At 40.7% G+C, this 18,427-nt stretch overlaps 1 protein-coding gene and 1 long non-coding RNA gene across 2 annotated transcripts; one reads left to right on the top strand and one right to left on the bottom strand.

Annotated features, from left to right (window-relative positions):
• The first annotated feature begins 807 nt into the window (after positions 1-807).
• sfrp5 (secreted frizzled-related protein 5) lies at positions 808-14,317 on the top strand. Its single transcript, XM_068327680.1, has 3 exons — positions 808-1,840; positions 8,197-8,274; positions 11,943-14,317. Exons 1-3 carry the CDS (start codon positions 1,282-1,284, stop codon positions 12,269-12,271), a joined length of 966 nt encoding a protein of 321 aa, XP_068183781.1. The 5' UTR covers positions 808-1,281; the 3' UTR covers positions 12,272-14,317.
• LOC137603861 (uncharacterized) lies at positions 8,288-15,295 on the bottom strand. The gene is made up of 3 exons (XR_011037333.1): positions 14,894-15,295; positions 14,312-14,453; positions 8,288-10,679 (listed from the first exon to the last, which is right to left on the bottom strand). It is a non-coding gene; the product is annotated as an uncharacterized lncRNA (long non-coding RNA).
• Positions 15,296-18,427: the final 3,132 nt, after the last annotated feature.

Here is an 18,427-nt window from a genome sequence, read left to right as displayed (position 1 = left end):
GCTGCATCATGATAAAATATCAAGGGGTAACATCAAGTAAATACATTGCTGATATTTGGACAAACCTACATTTACATTTCATTCACATGTCCAGCCAACAATGCTACAACCCACTTCATCCAAACATGCACCTTTATCTGAATTAGCCACCAAGGGGAAGGCCCCGGCTCAGTCAGGTTCTGATAGAAAGAGATTGAAGGTCAGAGTTCCTCTGTTCAGATAGTAATCCATCTGGCCATGTGTAAACTACAAAGCACTCTCCTGGAACTCCAGCATTTATATCTACACTTGTGCTCATGTGTGAGGGTCAAGAAGAAGTTCCTTAAACCACAAGATGCTTCAATGGAAAGCAGAAATCAGTGGTGACATGTGTAGAAAGTTGTTGAGCCACTGATAAACAGACACTTGATGGGTGGAAAGTCTATAAATGTATGACAAGAACAGCCAAACTGAAGGTGGGTCTGTGCTTCTGACAAAAGAATTCAGCATACTAGAGAGATGAATATAAAAATACAGTTGCTGGTGCATGGTTCTCTCTCTCTCTCCCTCTCTCTCTCTCTCTGTCTCTCTCTCTCTCTCTCTCTCTCTCTCCCCCTCTCTCTCATGATAACTTCTAGAGGAGGAGTTTTGAGGGATAAGGAGTGGGGGGAGTGTCCTGAAGGCAGGTTGACTTTGATTGGTTGAGGTTGTTGTGAGTGAGAGCAGGGGAGTCCAGTAGGAAGGTGAGTGGTCCAGGAGCCAGTTTGGGGGCAGGCGGCCACAGAGAGGCGCTACCACTGCCTCTTAAAACCGAAGGTAGTCCTTCTCACGGCTACAGACTGACAGAGGGCAGGGAAGGGCTGGAGATAGAAGGAGGAGGGTGAGAAACTGTGAGCAGGGAAAGTTAGAAGCAAACACTCCTACTCGCGTGCTCACCTTTTCTTGACTGCTGCCTCCCCACTCCATCACCTGAGGCACATCTACATACACACACACACACACACACACACACATACACACACACACATACATACACACACACACACATACACACAAACACACACAGACACTGTCTCAGACGTCTTTCAGTGAAGCTTAAAGGGCTGACTCTCCAAAGAAGAAGGGGATTAAATATTTTTGTTTTCAATCCACTCTGCCTACACTTAGGACACTAAAAAGGGATTACAGCTTGCACGCCTGCCCCACTTGTTCCTTTCTTCTATCTGTATTTTGTCTTCACTGAGTTACGTTGGAGACTTTGGATACAACCATCTCAAATTGTTGGTGCGAGCGCAAAGAAGCATGGCACACATACTAAAGCATCCTAGCTGGGCATTAACCCAGAACTCCTTCAGCTTGGCACTGGGCCTTTCGCTCTTCTCCTTCCTCCTTCTCCTCCTCACCGTCTCAGCAGCAGATGAGTACGACTACTACAGCTGGCAATCGGACAACTTCCACAATGGACGCTTCTACACCAAACAGCCCCAGTGTGTTGACATACCAGCTGACCTGCGCCTCTGCCACAGCGTGGGCTACAAGAAGATGAGACTGCCCAACCTCCTGGACCACGAGACCATGCCTGAAGTCAAGCAGCAGGCGGGGAGTTGGGTGCCTCTCCTGGCCAAAAGATGTCACGCTGACACTCAGGTCTTCCTGTGTTCGCTGTTTGCTCCAGTCTGCCTGGACAGGCCCATCTATCCCTGCCGCTCGCTGTGTGAGGCCGTGAGGGACAGCTGCGCTCCGGTGATGGAGACCTATGGCTTTCCATGGCCAGAGATGCTGACCTGTGATAAGTTTCCCATTGATAACGACCTTTGCATTCCCATGCAGTTCACTGGAAACCATGCGACACAGCCACCAGGTAGGGCAGATAAGCACACATGCACCTACTTGAACACATACTCTATCTCATGCAAACTCGCACACAAAATTTTCTATGAGCTCATGCAGGTTAAAATCTGCAAAAACCTTTTATTTTAGTGTAACTCCCTCAATGGCAGTAAAGTTTGATTCAGTACAGCAGGTAAAATGTTTTTTTGCTTTTTTTTTTAACATATTAAGAGTATTAAAACTTAACTTTCACTGTCCTCTTAAAATACAAAATGGCATAAGAAAAGCTCAGCACTCACATTACAATTGGTTTAATACACCACAGAGTTAAAATTTTCCAAGATACATAACACGTAATGTATTGATCATCGATATTAAAAGCAGGGTGTGCCTTGCTCGACAAAAAATATCTTCTACTGCTTGTGAGGAATAAAACATATTGCAAACTTGAAGTTTGTTGAATCAGGTTCAACAAATGAAATTGTAGAAATCATTGTTACATTATCACCCCAATGCAAAAATTGAAATATATAAATATATATACATCTGAAAAGTTTAACCCTGCTCTGTAAAATATCAATTCTTTGAATGGCGGTGTAATGTAGATAAATGAGCCTTCAAGACCCTGCAGATTCACAAACAGTGAGAGTTTGACCTGCCATCTGCTGTAAAGATGATAGATGAGAGTTTGATTGAGAGAATATCCAGAGAAGGTGAGACAGGGAGACTAAAGCAGGGTGGATATTCTGGAGTGAGTGGACACCTCAGGACGGGTGCCTGGCATCCATATGCACCTCAGGGAGACAGACAGAGAGACCAACGGGAGACAGACGGGAGACGGAAAGATTCCAGTAGTCAGATCTCTTGTCTGGGTTAAGATGAATGTGATGTTAAAGGCATCTTTATTGCTATGTTGACACACGTGTACAAACACATTGATGTGAATCGTTATCTTTCAGGACCCAGTCAATCTGAATGAAAAGAGAAAGTCACATTTCAAGCTGTCTTGCTCACAAGCTGGTTAGCAAAGAATCACTAAATAAAGACATGAACCCTAGATGGAGAAAGTAAGAAGATAAATTACTATACAAGTATTTCTAGGAGGGATCTGACTCACAAAAATGGAAAATGTTACAGCAATTTTCACAGGGAGTATCTAAGAGGAGAGACGGACGGGACGAGTTGTAAGTGATGACGGTAAGTAGAAAATAAGTAGAAAGAAATAGGTGTCTGTCTGCACGCACACGAGTGTCTGTGTGTGTGTGTGTGTGTGTGTGTGTGTGCGTGCGTGCGTGTGTGTGTGTGTGTGTGTGTGTGTGCGCGTGCGTGCGTGCACCTCGACTACTTGAGCAGTCACCCTGGGAGGGGGAGAAAGGGAGTAGATGAGAGTTTCTAGACGGTGGAGGGGGACGCTCCCCACTGTGCACCAGCCTGCCAGGCTTTTGTTGGGTCTGGCTGCCAGCAGGCCAATTAGCCACAAGGCCAATTACTGAGCTCCTCAGTAATTAGTGGACATGACAGGACAAGAGAGGCAGGCAGAGAAAAGGAACGGCTGAAGTGTGATTGTCCCAGAGAGAGCTGAATGGAGAGGAGTAGGAGAGGGAAGTGGGAGAGCAGAGAGAAGCAGACGGCACACAGAATGGGAGAAAAGCTGCTTCCTGCAGCAGAACAAGTCTCTGGTTGTCTGCTTTCAGTGAAGACCCAAAAAAGTGTTTAATTATTCTCTTTATTCATGCATTTAGCCATTTGATGACATTTCTTATATATCGTAGGGGAATTGTCTTTGGCATGTATGTGTTTATATATGTACCGCATTTGTTTTCCTTAACTTGAACAATTCTTTGAGTTATTAAACTGATTTTGAAGGTTTTAGTCCTGTCAGAAAAATTTGCGCCACATATCACTGTTTATTTTTTTATCAATAATGTTCACAGCATGCTGATATCTAATATACCTCCATTACTAAAAAGAGGGATTGTTATTGGAGGATCCTTTGGTGAATTTATACAGCGCTGGCTTATTCCAGGGAAAATGGTTGTTCTGTTTTTGTAGGACTGGTATCAACTATTTGACATTTTGGCTTTGCAGAGCCATAACTCATTCTTTTACATGCACCACTAGAAGGAGGCAGCCTAAACTTAGTCTGCCACCTCCACCAACAGGCAACTGTTTGTTGATCCAGTCTGATGAAATAATGACCATAGCAGATAGATTAGTCGTGTAAAGAGATCACCGTATGATCTTTGTCATGAAGCAGTTTCCTGCAGAGTGAAAAAAGGTTTAATTATTATTTGTGTTTACGAAACAGGTTGAAATGAAACTTCAGTTACTGGGAATTTAACAATTACACGTCAGTGTGTATGCTTATGTGTGTGTGTGTGTGTGTGTGTGTGTGTGTGTGTGTGTGTGTGTGTGTGTGTGTGTGTGTGTGTGTGTGTGTGTGTGTGTGTGTGTGTGTGTGTGCTTGAAACTGAGATTGAACCCGTATCACTTGTAGCCCACAGGCTCTATCTGACGTTTTGTTAAGAACCACAGATTCTCAGATGTGCTGATGACACCCTCCTGATGACTTTTTGGCTCTCTCTCCCCGGCACACACACACACACACACACACACACACACACACACACACACACACACACACACACACACACACACACACACACACACACACACACACACACACACACACACACACGACAGATACTCAAAGGATCATATGAGGACATCCTTGGTAATGTGGGTGATTTTTTTATAATTGGATCTTATTACAATCTGTAATTAATTGCTGTCCAAACTGCTGATCTCAGTGTCTAATGAGCCCGAGTGTATTTCAGCTATTCTGCCATTGCATAACATAAAACAACACAGACTTAGATTCACTTTCCATGGTATTATACAGCAGAACACCACCTCTACATCCTGAGTGGAAGCTGAGGGTGAGTGTGTTTTTGTGGATAATTTTTGGCAAGTGTTGACATTTATGCCTGTGGGTGTGTACAGGTGTGTAAGAGGTCCTGTGAGGTGTGATCGTGTGAAATATACGTCTGATATTAAACCGAGCCAGAGACGCAAACCACCAACCAAAGAGACCCCAGGCTGTCAGGCAAAGCAGAGCTACTGCAGCCCATCACCTCCACCTCATGGATTTATGCTACCTTCAAAACCGCAGGCCGGATCCTGCACTGGGTGTGGGATAAAATTTATAACTCAAACTGTATGTTTTCACTGAAAATGCTTGAGACAATATTCTTGTTGTACAGTCTTTGGAATTGTGTGGTGTGAAAGATAGTCTGTCCTCGCTGTACTCCTTTACGTGGCCAGTTTAAGTTACATCCTTGCTAAAGGAGACAGGCAACACTGTCAGGTCCTCAGCAGCACAATGGGTGCTACTCATGTGGCCCTGGCTGCAATATGAAAGGGAAAATGTGATCCAATGCCCTGTGCATGGAAGACTGCCTCAGCTTTTTGACAAAGTATTTTCTCTTCTGTATAGGATTCCTACAGATGCAAGGAGTGTGTTGTGTTTTGGGGGCCCTATGGGCCATATTTAAGTCCTCTGTTGTCTGTCTGCATGCCACATTAAGACTGATGTTGGGCCCGCCAACATTAATCACACGCTGCATTTCCTTCGCTGCCCAGTACCATTTTATATCATAAGTGCTGCAGCTCCTAATCCAAAGGGCCAAATGAGGCCTTGCAAAGTGACCTGAGCATACTTTAACTGGAACATTCCTTCAAGATGCTCAGACTGCAGACAGATACGTGCAGTACAAGACATGTCATGGAATCTGGTCTGTTATTTTTGGATCTGCTCTTTATTTTTCTGAATATGTGTACATAAGTCAGAGATGATGAGCAGAGGCAACAACCGTGTGAAATGTTGTAAATATAAAAAGTGATTTACAGTGTTTTCAGCAGCTTTTAAGTGCCATGTTGTGATCGTTTAAGTTTTTCAGGGATAATCTAAGATGTGCTCACTATGATGTCTATAAGCAATGAAGTGTACAACAAAATCATGTAAATGCACAAAGCAGTGTCCTTCTGCACCTACTGATGATGACATCATGCCTGTGTTATCATGTTGTGGCTTTATGTCTAAAATTTCCTTTTTCCAAACCATTTTTCTCCATCAGCAAAATCAAATGCAAGCCAGAATCATGTTTCTTATGCTCTAGGTTAACTCGTCTAAATACTTGAAGTTACAAACAAGAAGGAGAAGGACTGGGAGAGGGGGACAGCAGACAAAATATACAGCAGAGGCTGAAACGGAGGAAGTGATATGAACTTCAGAGCTATGACTAAGTGAAGTTGTGCAGATGAATTAGTGGACTCCTGCCGCACGTCATATCCACTCTGCCTTGAAGATTAACAGCAGAGCTTTCCCAAAGACCACCTCCCTCCTCCCTCCGGTCAAATCATCCTTTTTCTTTATATTGTTAATTCCTCGACTCCTTCGTCCTCCACAGCAACCACTCACAGAGACCATATTTTAACATTAGTCTGTGTGATTTAAAACTTTAGAGAGTCCGCAAGAACCCTGTGCGCAACTGAAGAAAAATCAGCACACAAGTTGTCAATGTATAATGATCTCATGTCGAAATGTCCGACAAAAAAAGAGAAGAAAATAAACAGAAAGAACAAGCCATGCAGTGGCGATTCCCATTCGTGATTCCCCAACAGACCGGGCCCTGATGAGCTTAAATGATGGGTTTCAGTCCAAATGCAACCGAGCTTCATGGAGGGGCTGCTTTCTCCTGACAAATACTCTGGCATCCATACAATTGAACCTCCTGCCAATTCATCATCTGTACAAATCCAGCATCAATTACCGACATCACTGCTTCAAGGGGAATCATCCAGAACAGACTATTCCAGTTTTGGCATCAGTTATCTGATCAGTATGTAGTTCTGTCTTTGCTGCGTTTCTATGCTCTTCTCCTGATCTGTATGTCAGCACCAGACTATTAAAATCCTGATGCACGCAGGCCTCGCAAGTCAATATGTTAAGAGCTATAAGAACATGGTTCTCTAACACACACATGAGAGTGCATACAGACATACACATTCTCAGTTGGGGTGAGTACCTGAGCAGCAGAAAATGCAAAACATAGACCTCTCTCATTATCTGCTCTGATGCTGAGGCTTGGGCCGGGCGATAACCCCTTGAACCCTGACTTTTGACCCAGGGGCCTTTGTGGACCTCAGTAGGATAATCCTTTGCGCATTTGTGCAAGTGAGACACGCAGGAAAAGAAAGAGAACAGTTGGCTTCCAAAAGAGAGATCCAGACATATTTTGGTTTAGTGAATGAAAAATTCAGCCGCCCCCTGAACAAAAATACTGTTTAGTCAGTGGAAGGATAGCACTGTTGACCTGACAGACAAGTTTTCTCCAACAATATTTCTCTATCCTGTGTATGTACGTATGTGGTGAGGGGAAGATTTCTATACCACATCCGTTCAAATATTATACCTTGTTCACTTCATCGGCACCAGGCTGTGTTGGATTAGATGAGTGCAGCTACATCAAGCCCTTTTGGGGTTTTATGGAGTTTGCTTAGTAATTGTTCTATAATAAAGCTTTGTAATAAGGAGGCTTTGGTAAAAAATTGAAAAGGAAACACTCGCCTCCGTAAGAAAGAAAAGTTTGAGCCTTTGAATATGAGTTTAATAAAGGAGAGATAGAACTGAAAAAAATATTTGATCAAGGCAAAATATCCTGATTTTTTTTTCTAGTCAGATTTATGCTGTATACATAAAGGAACAGAAATATGCAACAAATATTACGGGCCTCTTGTATACGCCTCTCTCATTGTGTTTCTCTGCAGAGTAGGTGTACAATAGCAGCAATCAGCAGCCTCAAATCAAGGTTTGTTAAGCTAAACACGCTTTTGAGCAAAGCAGGCATGACCATAAATTTCAAGTTAAAAATAAACTGAACTTGTTGCGTCGGTTTCCTCTTGCTGTTTCACAATGTGTACAGACCTGAGTGCTGGCTGCGTCTGTGCACCGAATCAGCTTTCACCATGTTTAGCTGCTCCTGTTGCAGCATTTATCTTTCCGCACAGCCTAGACCCCACCTGCACCACCAAAATATACAACGACCAGAATGAAAACATTTTCCCTGCTGTAATTGCAGGACAAACATCAGTAAACCTACTGGGGTTTTTAGATGTAACACAGCTAACAGCGTCTGACAGGATGAGAGGGGCCAAAGATAAGTGCTTTTAAAGCCTTCAGGCAATAACCATTTCATATTTAAGGGTCTTATACCAACACCTTTGGTTTTGCAAAATGCGCTTTTTGAACTTATCATTAATGAATCTGGTTTTACTGGAATAAATGCTACAGTTGCTAACAAAAAAAAACCATTTCTGTCTCCTCAGTGTCAAAGGTGTGTCCTCCTTGTGACAACGAACTTAAAGCAGACAACATCATGGAGCATTACTGTGCCAGCGACTTTGGTAAGTACTAGCAATCGAATGAGGAAGACCTGCATATAATCAAAGCAGCAAACACCTCTGCTGACTGCAGGCAGTGAGAACATCTGCTTAACAGCTTGATCCATCCCATAACCTGAACGTTTAGGGTTAGAATTACCCATCACTGAGGTGTTATCACCTGATCTTCAGTGTAAAATGGATTAGGCAGCTACCATGAAATGACTAATGAGGGGTGGCAAAGGTCGTCTGAAAGTGACGGAATCGTCAGAAAGCCTCAGCAACAAATCTAGACTTAATTTATGCAACACAAAGAATTTAGAATTTACTAAATTACAAATACAACGCTGTGAACAACATTTTTTCAAGTTTAATTTTGAGTCATACATTTTTTGGGATCTAAATTTGACTAAACTGCACTGAAAGCAGTTGATACCTTGTTGAATGTCATCCCGTCTATGACCAGCATTATAACAGCATCATTTCATTAATTGTTGTCCTCCTAAATTAAACTACATTTTAGTGCTTGTACAAAATGTTGAAAAAGCACTAACATGGGCAAACACTACTTTTTCGCTCCCCTCTGCCTGGTTTTTATTTTCTCATTCATTTTTAAATTTGTATAATTGCTTTGAGTCCCTGGTGACTATTCAACACTATTTTCCCAACCTTCTACTTTCCAGATCACCACAGTAATGACCTGCACACGAAGCCAGAACATAGTTATTCTATTATTTCTGCTTTTAATGATATTCTGGTTTTGACTTTCTCTAGTCATATGATTCTGATATGGAGACAAAAAAAAAACCTCATAACCTTGGTAAACTCAGAACAGGGCTTGTGTCTCTGGAAAGATTAGTGGGAATAGTTTAATTAAAAATGAAATGGGGCCAGATCTCTGAAAGCCATTTCTATGGTGCAGTTTTGCAGCAGATGACATGTCTGCAGTTCACAAGAAGTTTTGTTATCTATTTCCAGGCAATTAGTTGTGCCTACAAAAATGTATGAATAAATACCAACGACATTACAACAAAAGCAAAAAGTAAAAAAAATCACAATGTACACAGTATCCAAAATGTAGGCTCACTCCCATAATTAAACATAACCTTCGTCAATCACAGTTATTATTATTTTCTCCTACTTATAGGATTATATTCCTCAATATTTCAACACAATGGTGTTTTTTCAAGGAATCAGATTCTTTTTTTTCATTACTTCCAATGTACACTACCCACCTGTAATGTGGAAATGAAGGCTAAAATGTTTCTGCAGTAGGTTTTTTTTTGCAGGGCAATAGCTGATTACAACTTGATCTCACACCTCAAAGAATCTTATTACTGTTCCATCTGAAGACACCATTTACCCTCAGAGCATGTTGCACGTCGTCTTTTATTACATCCTCTGATCTCTGTACTTTCATTATTACCCCATCTGGCCAAATGTCACACCAAAAAAAAAAAAAAAAGATGACAAGAACAAAAAAACGAGGGGGGTTGATTCAGGTCTGGCAAGCTATGAGCAGAAAGCTGACACCTGTTTGGTAGGGGAGTTCGCTTGCTGAACAAAAAATCTGATTTGTCTCAAAATGACAGCTCACGTCTCTCTCCTTCTCTTTCCATCTGCTTCTACACCTTAACTTCACCTCTGCTCACTTTCAAGAATGTGAGTTTGCATAAAGTGGGCACAACTTATCACATGGATATTTGCCAGGCTGCACCGTGGGTCCCGCTGCATCAGATGCAACCAAATTACCTTCACATGAATGCATCCGCACACAAAGATATACACACAACACACACATAAAAGCATACACACTCCCCAAGTGAAAAATTGCAAGTGAACCAGGAGGTGGATGTGAAGCAACTCAATGCACACATTTCTTTTTGAACAAGATATCACTTTGCAAGCATTGAACATGCATAGAAATGAACAGCTACCATTATGCAGTGGTAGCAGGCAGAAAGGGAAAAGGAAATCTTCCAGCAGTACATATTGATGATTCACTCCTTCCAGACCCATGATTAATTTCACCTGTCAAAATGTTCGTTCAGAGAATTCCTCTGGCAATAAAATTTTAATCTTTCACATCTTCAAAAAATGAACTTGTTAACAAGGAACATGATAAGTTTGCATGTCTTGACTGAGACAAGGCTGAGTTTGCTGTAAGCAAAGACCTTGTACTGTATATTCATACCAGCATAGGAGAAGTAACAGCTGTCTATTTTTTGTGTAAGAAACACACACTAGAAAGAAAATAGCAAAGGAGTACAACACTTAAACATTCATTAAAGCTATTTCTCTGCTTCAGCTGGAGTGGTATGCTTTGACTGGATGTAGGGTTATGTCCAAAAAATCTGGACTTGGGACTGGAGCTCTGTAAGACTTCAAACCAATGCGATGGAAGTTCCAAGATTTGGCATGAGAAAATCCTGTAAGAGAAAGAAAAAACAGCATTGTAAGGCTTTGCATAGCTACACAGCTGGAGAATTTTAATGAAAGTGAAACTTCAATTAAAAGCACAGCCAAATAAAAGCTTTTATTTGCTTTAATCACCAAACTCCACCTGTCTATATCTGACACAGGCATCTATAGGGGTAAGACTGTTAAGTCCTTCCAAAAAAACATATTAATATTCAGACATTTATTCAGCCTCTCTCTGAGTGACAGTGTATTTAGGCCACTGGCATGCAGAGAGAGAAAGAAGAGAAGAGACCCATATCAAAATACTGGTAATGTTAGGCCACATCAAAAAGGATGAATGCCCGAGGTTAGCATATATAATTTCAAGTATTATTTGGCAGTATAACATCTCGCTTACACATCCAAAAAATAAGCCTAGTAGACCACAACATGAACACTAACAACAACATGGCAGAAACAAATGAATGTTTTTTTATGGTAGTTAAAGTTTGGTCTTTGTTTAACAAAGTAAGCAGACAGCGAGTAATGGACTTCAAATGAAATAAAATTCACAGCTTGATTTAATTTTTACAAGAAACTTTAAAATGGGAGCCTGACTCAGGATTCCCCACTGAGGGTGCTTTTCATAAGACAACAGGACATGGTTCATGTGTTCTCTGTTCACTACACTTGTTGTTGATTATATACGTAGCCCAAAAAAGATGTTTCAGAATATAACTAAAAAATCTACATCGAAGACAGATACATAAAGTATTGCAAAAAAATATGGAAAATATGGAGAAGATATGTCTTTAAAAATGAGCTTAACCACCTTGAAATAGCTTGAGCAGTCTACCCAGTAGGCCTTAAGATGTTTTAAACATCCAAAGACAGTCGATAAACATAAAACCTGGAAACTAATTAGGATTTAATTTGCTTAAAACAAGCCAATTTATTTTTACAGCATTCCATTACACTGAAAGGACTGGATCCTATGCATTTATAAAAACTAAACAAGATTTGCAATCAGAGGTTAAAGACTTTTTCCTTTATGGCGTTTCCTAGGTCAGACATGCAAATATACACACAAGATGTAGTTTTTAGTCACTGCAGAAGAGGTTAAATGACACTTGGGAGAGGGATAAAACAGTAGAATAGTGTGACCTCACTGTCCATCGAGCAAGAAGAAGAAAAATTGTAGCAGCTCACGAAGGAAGGGAATAAGCCTCTCGGGGGTAAATATTTGTTTAAGTTGGACTGAATTAAATATTTCTCCTTCTCTTCTACCTCAGCCCTCAAGATGAAAATCAAGGAGGTGAAGAAGGAGAAAGGTGACCGGAAACTGATCGCAGCACAGAAGAAGAAGAAAGTGTTGAAGCAGGGTGGGCTGAGGAAGAAGGACCTGAAGAAATTAACCCTGTACATCAAGAATGGGGCCAACTGCCCCTGCTCCCAGCTGGACAGCCTGGGCTCCAACTTCCTCATCATGGGCCGCAAGGTGGACCAGCAGCTGTTGCTCATGTCCATCCATAAGTGGGATAAGAAGAGCAAGGAGCTCAAGTTCGCCATCAAGTACATGAAGTCCCACCAGTGTCCCACCTACCACACCGTCTTCCAGTGACACAGCTCACCGTACTACTCACAGAATCCACGGTCTCTCCCTTTTTTTCCAACCTGGTCCATGCAGACATGCATTCTCATTTCACCTGCACCCCATAATCTGTTACCAGCCAAATACTTAGTCTTTCAAGAGGTTGTAGGATGGTAAAGCTTTTACTTTTTCAGCTTTAATTATCAGTCAGGTAATCTAAGGTGTTGTTCCTGCTTATACAGAATGAATTAGACACATGAACATTGTTGAGGGAACGCTGCAGGCTCTGCAGCACCCGCCAATAAAGCTCAAGGAAATCACAAAGGAAGAAAAACACATGATAATATCATTTCATTTCACAATGAAAACCAGATGTTTTTAATTGTTTCCCTGCAATTTAGTAGAACTTTCTGCAACAATTCTACTTTCTTCTTTTGACATAGTACAACCAATCACTTCTATGATATCTTACAGCAGTTTTATCAGTTAGACAGTAGCGTTAGGAAATGGGAAGCCAATGATGTGAGACAAATATTGGAGGGAATAGACGTTTGAGAGTGTTCACAGACAGAGTGGAAAGGGAGCTGAGTGAGTATGTTTCAGTGCAAAAAGCGCTGTAGTAATGATACAGAATGTGGGCTGCACCACTTGCCAGCTCCCAGGAACAACATCTAAGCAAACGGATGTAGATGATATACTTTACTTGTATGTTTCAATAATGTATAAAGTTGGTAATTTAGATGAATACTAGATGATAAGGAAACTGCCTTTTTCTTTAATTCCTGCTGGGAAAAGAAGATCGATGGAGACGGACCGACAGGCTGGATGATGCTTCCACTGACTTTGTACAGCAGCCTTTTTTTGTGGCCTGAATGAGGGAAACTTGAATAATTTTCTTTTTCCATTGGGGAGAGGAGCTTAAGGCAGAAAAAGGTATCTTCCAGAAAAACAAGTGGAAAATAAATGAGAAAGGAAGAGAGAGAGAGAGAGAGAGAGAGAGAGAGAGAGAGAGAGATAGAGAGAGAGAGAGAGAGAGAGAGAGAGAGAGAGAGAGAGAGAGAGAGAGAGAGAGAGAGAGAGAGAGAGAGAGAGATAAAGAGACTCTTGACAGAACCAACGATGTTGGGTTGGTGTGTCTTTGATACTTGCTATTTTTCAATATCACTCTTCAAATGTCTTTTTTTTTTTGTACTTAATTTTGTTTAAATGCTTCAGTTAAACTTATATAGTATGAAAGCAGAAATCATACATAACACCTGAATTCACTGTTGCCGTAGCAATAAAAAAAAATACTTTGAGAATATTTTCCAATCAGTTAACCTGGTAGTAGTTCTGTTACTGAAATACATCTTTGTTTTTAAAAAGTAAATGAATAAAATATATTTGAAATTTTTATAAAGAATATTTTTTTGAAATGTGCTATTTCTTTAACATTAGAATTTAGCCACAAAGAGCTAACTCTGTTACTGACTGGAACCATCAGCAAGATGTTTACTGGTTTTAAACACCTATGTTCATTTACATTCTCTTTAGTTTGAATCCAAACAAAGCTTATGCTCTATGTGGTGATTAAATAGTTTTACTGAGACAAAGCACAGAGTAACTTATCACAATAATAATGGATTAATGGAAAAATATTGGAACCACTTATAAATCAAGCAAATATAGTCACTTTTTGACTTCAATCATCCACTTATTCCGATTATGGTAGATTTATCCTCGAGCTCTCACAGCCGACATGCAGTGATCATATCAAAGAACTGCAGCAGGCTGCTAATAGTCTCATCAACTCCTTCACAAATGACCAGAAACAGCAAGGAATCACTGAAAGAGGAGTAAATATAATTGTTAAAGTTACACCACAGAGTCTTTCATAAAGCTACATGCTTTCATACATGATATAATTCATCATACATGAAAAGGAGATGAGATGAACAAATTAATTTGTAATGAAAAGTTGAAGCTGGAGATGGGAGTTTACTTAAACTCACCAAATCCATTAATATCCTGTTAACTAAAAACCAAATTTGAAGTATTTTAGTCCAACTTATTTTCATACAGCCCACATACCAAGACTCAGGATCCTGGCCTGTTTCCTCCTTTGTCTTCTGAAAGGCTCAGTTTTTCACGTCAGCATCTGATAAATCCTTCAGCTCGGTGTCCTTTAGCCAGCTGGTTATCACACAGCAGCGTTTACACAATTTACTGCCTGCTAGCAGAGAGAAACAAAAGCTTCATGAAATGCAATGAATGCACTGAAAAGAGAATTGAATTAAAATCAATTAATTTATAAGGTATTGAATTAAATAATAAACTACAAAAAAAACAAATCACCACCGGACAAAAAGTAGAATTTCACTTGTGATGTAGATGGACATGGTAATTATTTAATTTTCTGCTTTTTGAATTTTCAAAAAAAAGCATGCCTTTGCACTTGCATTTCATTTTTCATATGGAATAAACACAGTCAAATCTGAAACGAGTCGAACTTACATTAACAGTACAAAGCAGGTCATAATGTAACTGAAAAAATATTTGGGCATCTTTTTTTCTCCAAAATGCAAGATGCATCAACGTTCCGCCCATATTTCCTGACTTGTGGAGACATTTGGAGGCACGTGAAGCATGAATGCCAATAAAGTGACGACTTACTTCCAGCTGGTTGTGGAGATAATGCACACTCTGTCTCCAGACTGGAACAACACATGAAGGACCTGTCCTTACGGGACACTTCAAAACCAGAAAAAGATCTGTGAGTTATCAAACACAATAAATACAACATTAGGGATATCAACTCCAGATTGAATGAGGAAACATTTGTTGTGGAGAGTGATGACTCCCTCTTTCAGACTGAATTAGATGGTAGATTTCATGTAATGATGAGGGACTTCATAAAAACGACATGACAGATCAGTGGATTAAACAGAGGAGGAAGAAAAAGGGCGGGACGGTGTGAGAGGTGACTGAGGAGAAACTTGGCCAGATCCCAGATGCCCATCAGCACCTCCTCAAAGGTCACTTAGTGTACATAGTTAATAAGAGCCTGATGAGGGATCAGCAACACACAAAGACACAAAGACAGACTCACACCTATGGAAGGGAATGACATCAAGCACCCATTGTCTCACTTTCATCCCATGAGACTCTATACATCACTGGCAGGGTAGAGTAATGTAGAAAGAACACAAAACAGACACACAAACACACACACACACACACACACACACACACACACACACACACACACACACACACACACACACTGTAGATGAATAGCGACATTGTCTGTTTTCATTGCCTGGCACTGATAAGCAGCACCTTTTTCACAGTTGAATAGTGGTCAGCTGTCTGGCTGTCACCTGAACACACATCCACAGATGTAGGCATGCATGTGCATGCATGCACACACATACACACACACACACACACACACACACACACACACACACACACACACACACACACACACACTTTCATTCACACGTACATTATCATACGCTGCACATTCATGGGTTTAACGGTGTAATTATTCTTTCAACACACTTTCGTCCACCCAACCACTTGTTCTTTTCACATTCTCCACAGTTCCTTCTGAATAAACAAGGAGAGATGGGTGTGATCGGCTCAGGACTACTTTTTTCACCATTAAGTGAAATATTTTTCTGGTGTATTACAGTTCGTTTGGGAAATGACTTATTGAGGCCAGAATGTGTTCTGAAAATCAGATTAATGGTGTATTTGACACATAAAGACACCAGTGGCTCTAAAGGTGGTTTATTTATCAATAGAGGCCTGATTTGATTTCTATATTAACGTATCTTACAATTTATAAAAGTAATGATCTAATAATTACCATTACATTTTCTAACTGTGCTCCAGTTTTCAGAGGATGAAGCTGGAAGAATTGAATCTTGACAACCGTCAGAAAACAAAGCCAGACTTTATTGACATTCAGCAGACGCTGGCAGCAATAGGCATTTTTTTTAGTAAAATGTCCGAAATTGTTACTAGTTAAGTTGTAAAACAAACAAATTGAAAGCAGCGCTGCACCACACTCTAGTCTAGGAGATGTTGCTCTATTAGGGGAAAAATCTCTTTACACACACACACACACACACACACACACACACACACACACACACACACACACACACACACACACACACACACACACACACACACACACACACACACACGCACACATATTGACACATTAATCAGTTTTGACTACCTGGAGAAAAAGAACCAGTTACATAACATTCTGGAGAGTCTTAGTGGGAATCTGTCTTCTCTACTGGACAAACAAGGTACCATTAAAACAGTATTAGACTGCAAGTCAGACATCCTCCTTTTCTGAACCGCTCCACCATTCCTGGTAGGGAAGGGGGAGGAGGTTGCAAAGCCATCCTGAACCAGAACCCAGAAAAACAGCACTGGCGAGCCGTGGCCTTCAATGCTTAGTAAAACAAATTGTTGTTGCGTTGTTGTTTGGTGTTATTTGAATGAGTTTGTTTGTGTGCATAATTATGCTGTGCAGAGTCCCCTTCTAGTGCTCTGGGTGAACAAGGGAAAAACACACACACACACATACACACATTTATTGGAGTTTGTGCGTGTGCTGAAGAGCTCTTGTCAGCTACCAGAGTCATTTTCTCAGGCATGATGAGTATTAAGGATGATGCTATTTCTAAATGGCAGTGATAGGACACCTGAACCATTTGAGGAGTATGAAATGCTCCTTGGAGCCAACAGGATCATTTTGTGTTCTTTATGACACCATCACATTCACACTAATGTGACATAGTGCACAGTGAATGAATCTGTAATGGGTGTATGAGTGACTGATTTGTCACTTTCATTTTCTGCAAGTTGATGTAGATGCCCAGTTTGCAGCAAAAAAGAAAAAAGAAAAAAGATCAGTAGCAGCTGGGATACCATGGAAGCATCTTTTCTCTGGTATCAATGTTATTTAATGCTATAGTGTTCGAACTACCAATAGAAACAGGCCTGACAGCACCAAAATTGACAGCTGACAGGTGACTCAACAAGTAGGGATAATTTATTCTTAATGAACCTAAATGAATTATTTGTCAATTTTGAGTTCCTGATACTCAAATCTTCATTCCATAGTTATTTCCTTAACATGATGAACATATTTTGAAGAAGACTGAATGAAACGAGGAGCTGTAAGTAACCAGCAGAAAACACCTGGAGCACCGGCTAATAAATAGTTACTTTTTGAAAGTGATTTCATGGCCAACATTTTCATTTAAGTAAGGTGCTTAGGTCTGAGTACTCACATTTGCTCTTGTCAATGTCTGTGTCTCAATTCAAGCTAAAATCAAGTTGCAGTTTCAGACAATTTTGATTATGAATGAAGCCCCAGAAAAAGACACCATGGGCTCCATAAACACACACGAACATACTAACTCAAAAATGAGGCAGGGGCTTGGCATTTGTAAAAATCCAAATTATGTAGGTGCATGTTTTTTGAAATACTTGGAGCGTAAATTAATTTATATCTTTAAACCAAATGCTTCTCAAGCCATTTGAGGTGGAGGCAGACCTTAAAAGCAGTAAAAAAAATTGCAGCCTTATTGGTGCTGATCTGAGTCCCACATCAACTTATTATTTAACAATGCTGCGATGATTACAGTAACGGTCAGATTGTTTGTAAGGTTAGATGGTCAGAAAAGACCAGCTTGGGAAAAAGAGGACAGGGGGACAGGAGGAAAGAAGTGGAGAGGGACTGGTGAAGAAAACAGTTAAGATACTCTCCAGGGGCTTTGGCTCTCGGAAACAATCACACTGGCCTCAGTGTCTCCTTTGCAGTGGAAAATGAATAAATTAATAGGTGGAGTAGAAGGCCTCCCATGGGCAGGGTCCAGGGGTCATCTGTGAATGCCATCAGTGTGTCTCAAACCTGCTGTTTCTTTGCTGAACCAACATGTCAGTATGGAGATTTACAGCTGCACGGAAAGCACACCCACACACAGACACACACACACAAATGAGCATCAAATACGGTATACTTATCATGGACGTGTGGCGAAATACACCTTACATATACTGTATATTCATAGGGAACTGTGCCAGGATACAAAAGCACAGATGAAACAAACATGGACACAAACTCATGAGTAGAAACAAAGGTTCACACTGTCGCACACCCATGTGCATGAACAA

Source organism: Antennarius striatus, chromosome 11 (assembly GCF_040054535.1).
Source record: "Antennarius striatus isolate MH-2024 chromosome 11, ASM4005453v1, whole genome shotgun sequence".
Lineage (NCBI taxonomy): Eukaryota > Metazoa > Chordata > Actinopteri > Lophiiformes > Antennariidae > Antennarius > Antennarius striatus.
The sequence above is the reverse complement of the archived record's forward strand: the minus strand, read 5'-3'. Positions and strand labels throughout refer to the sequence as shown.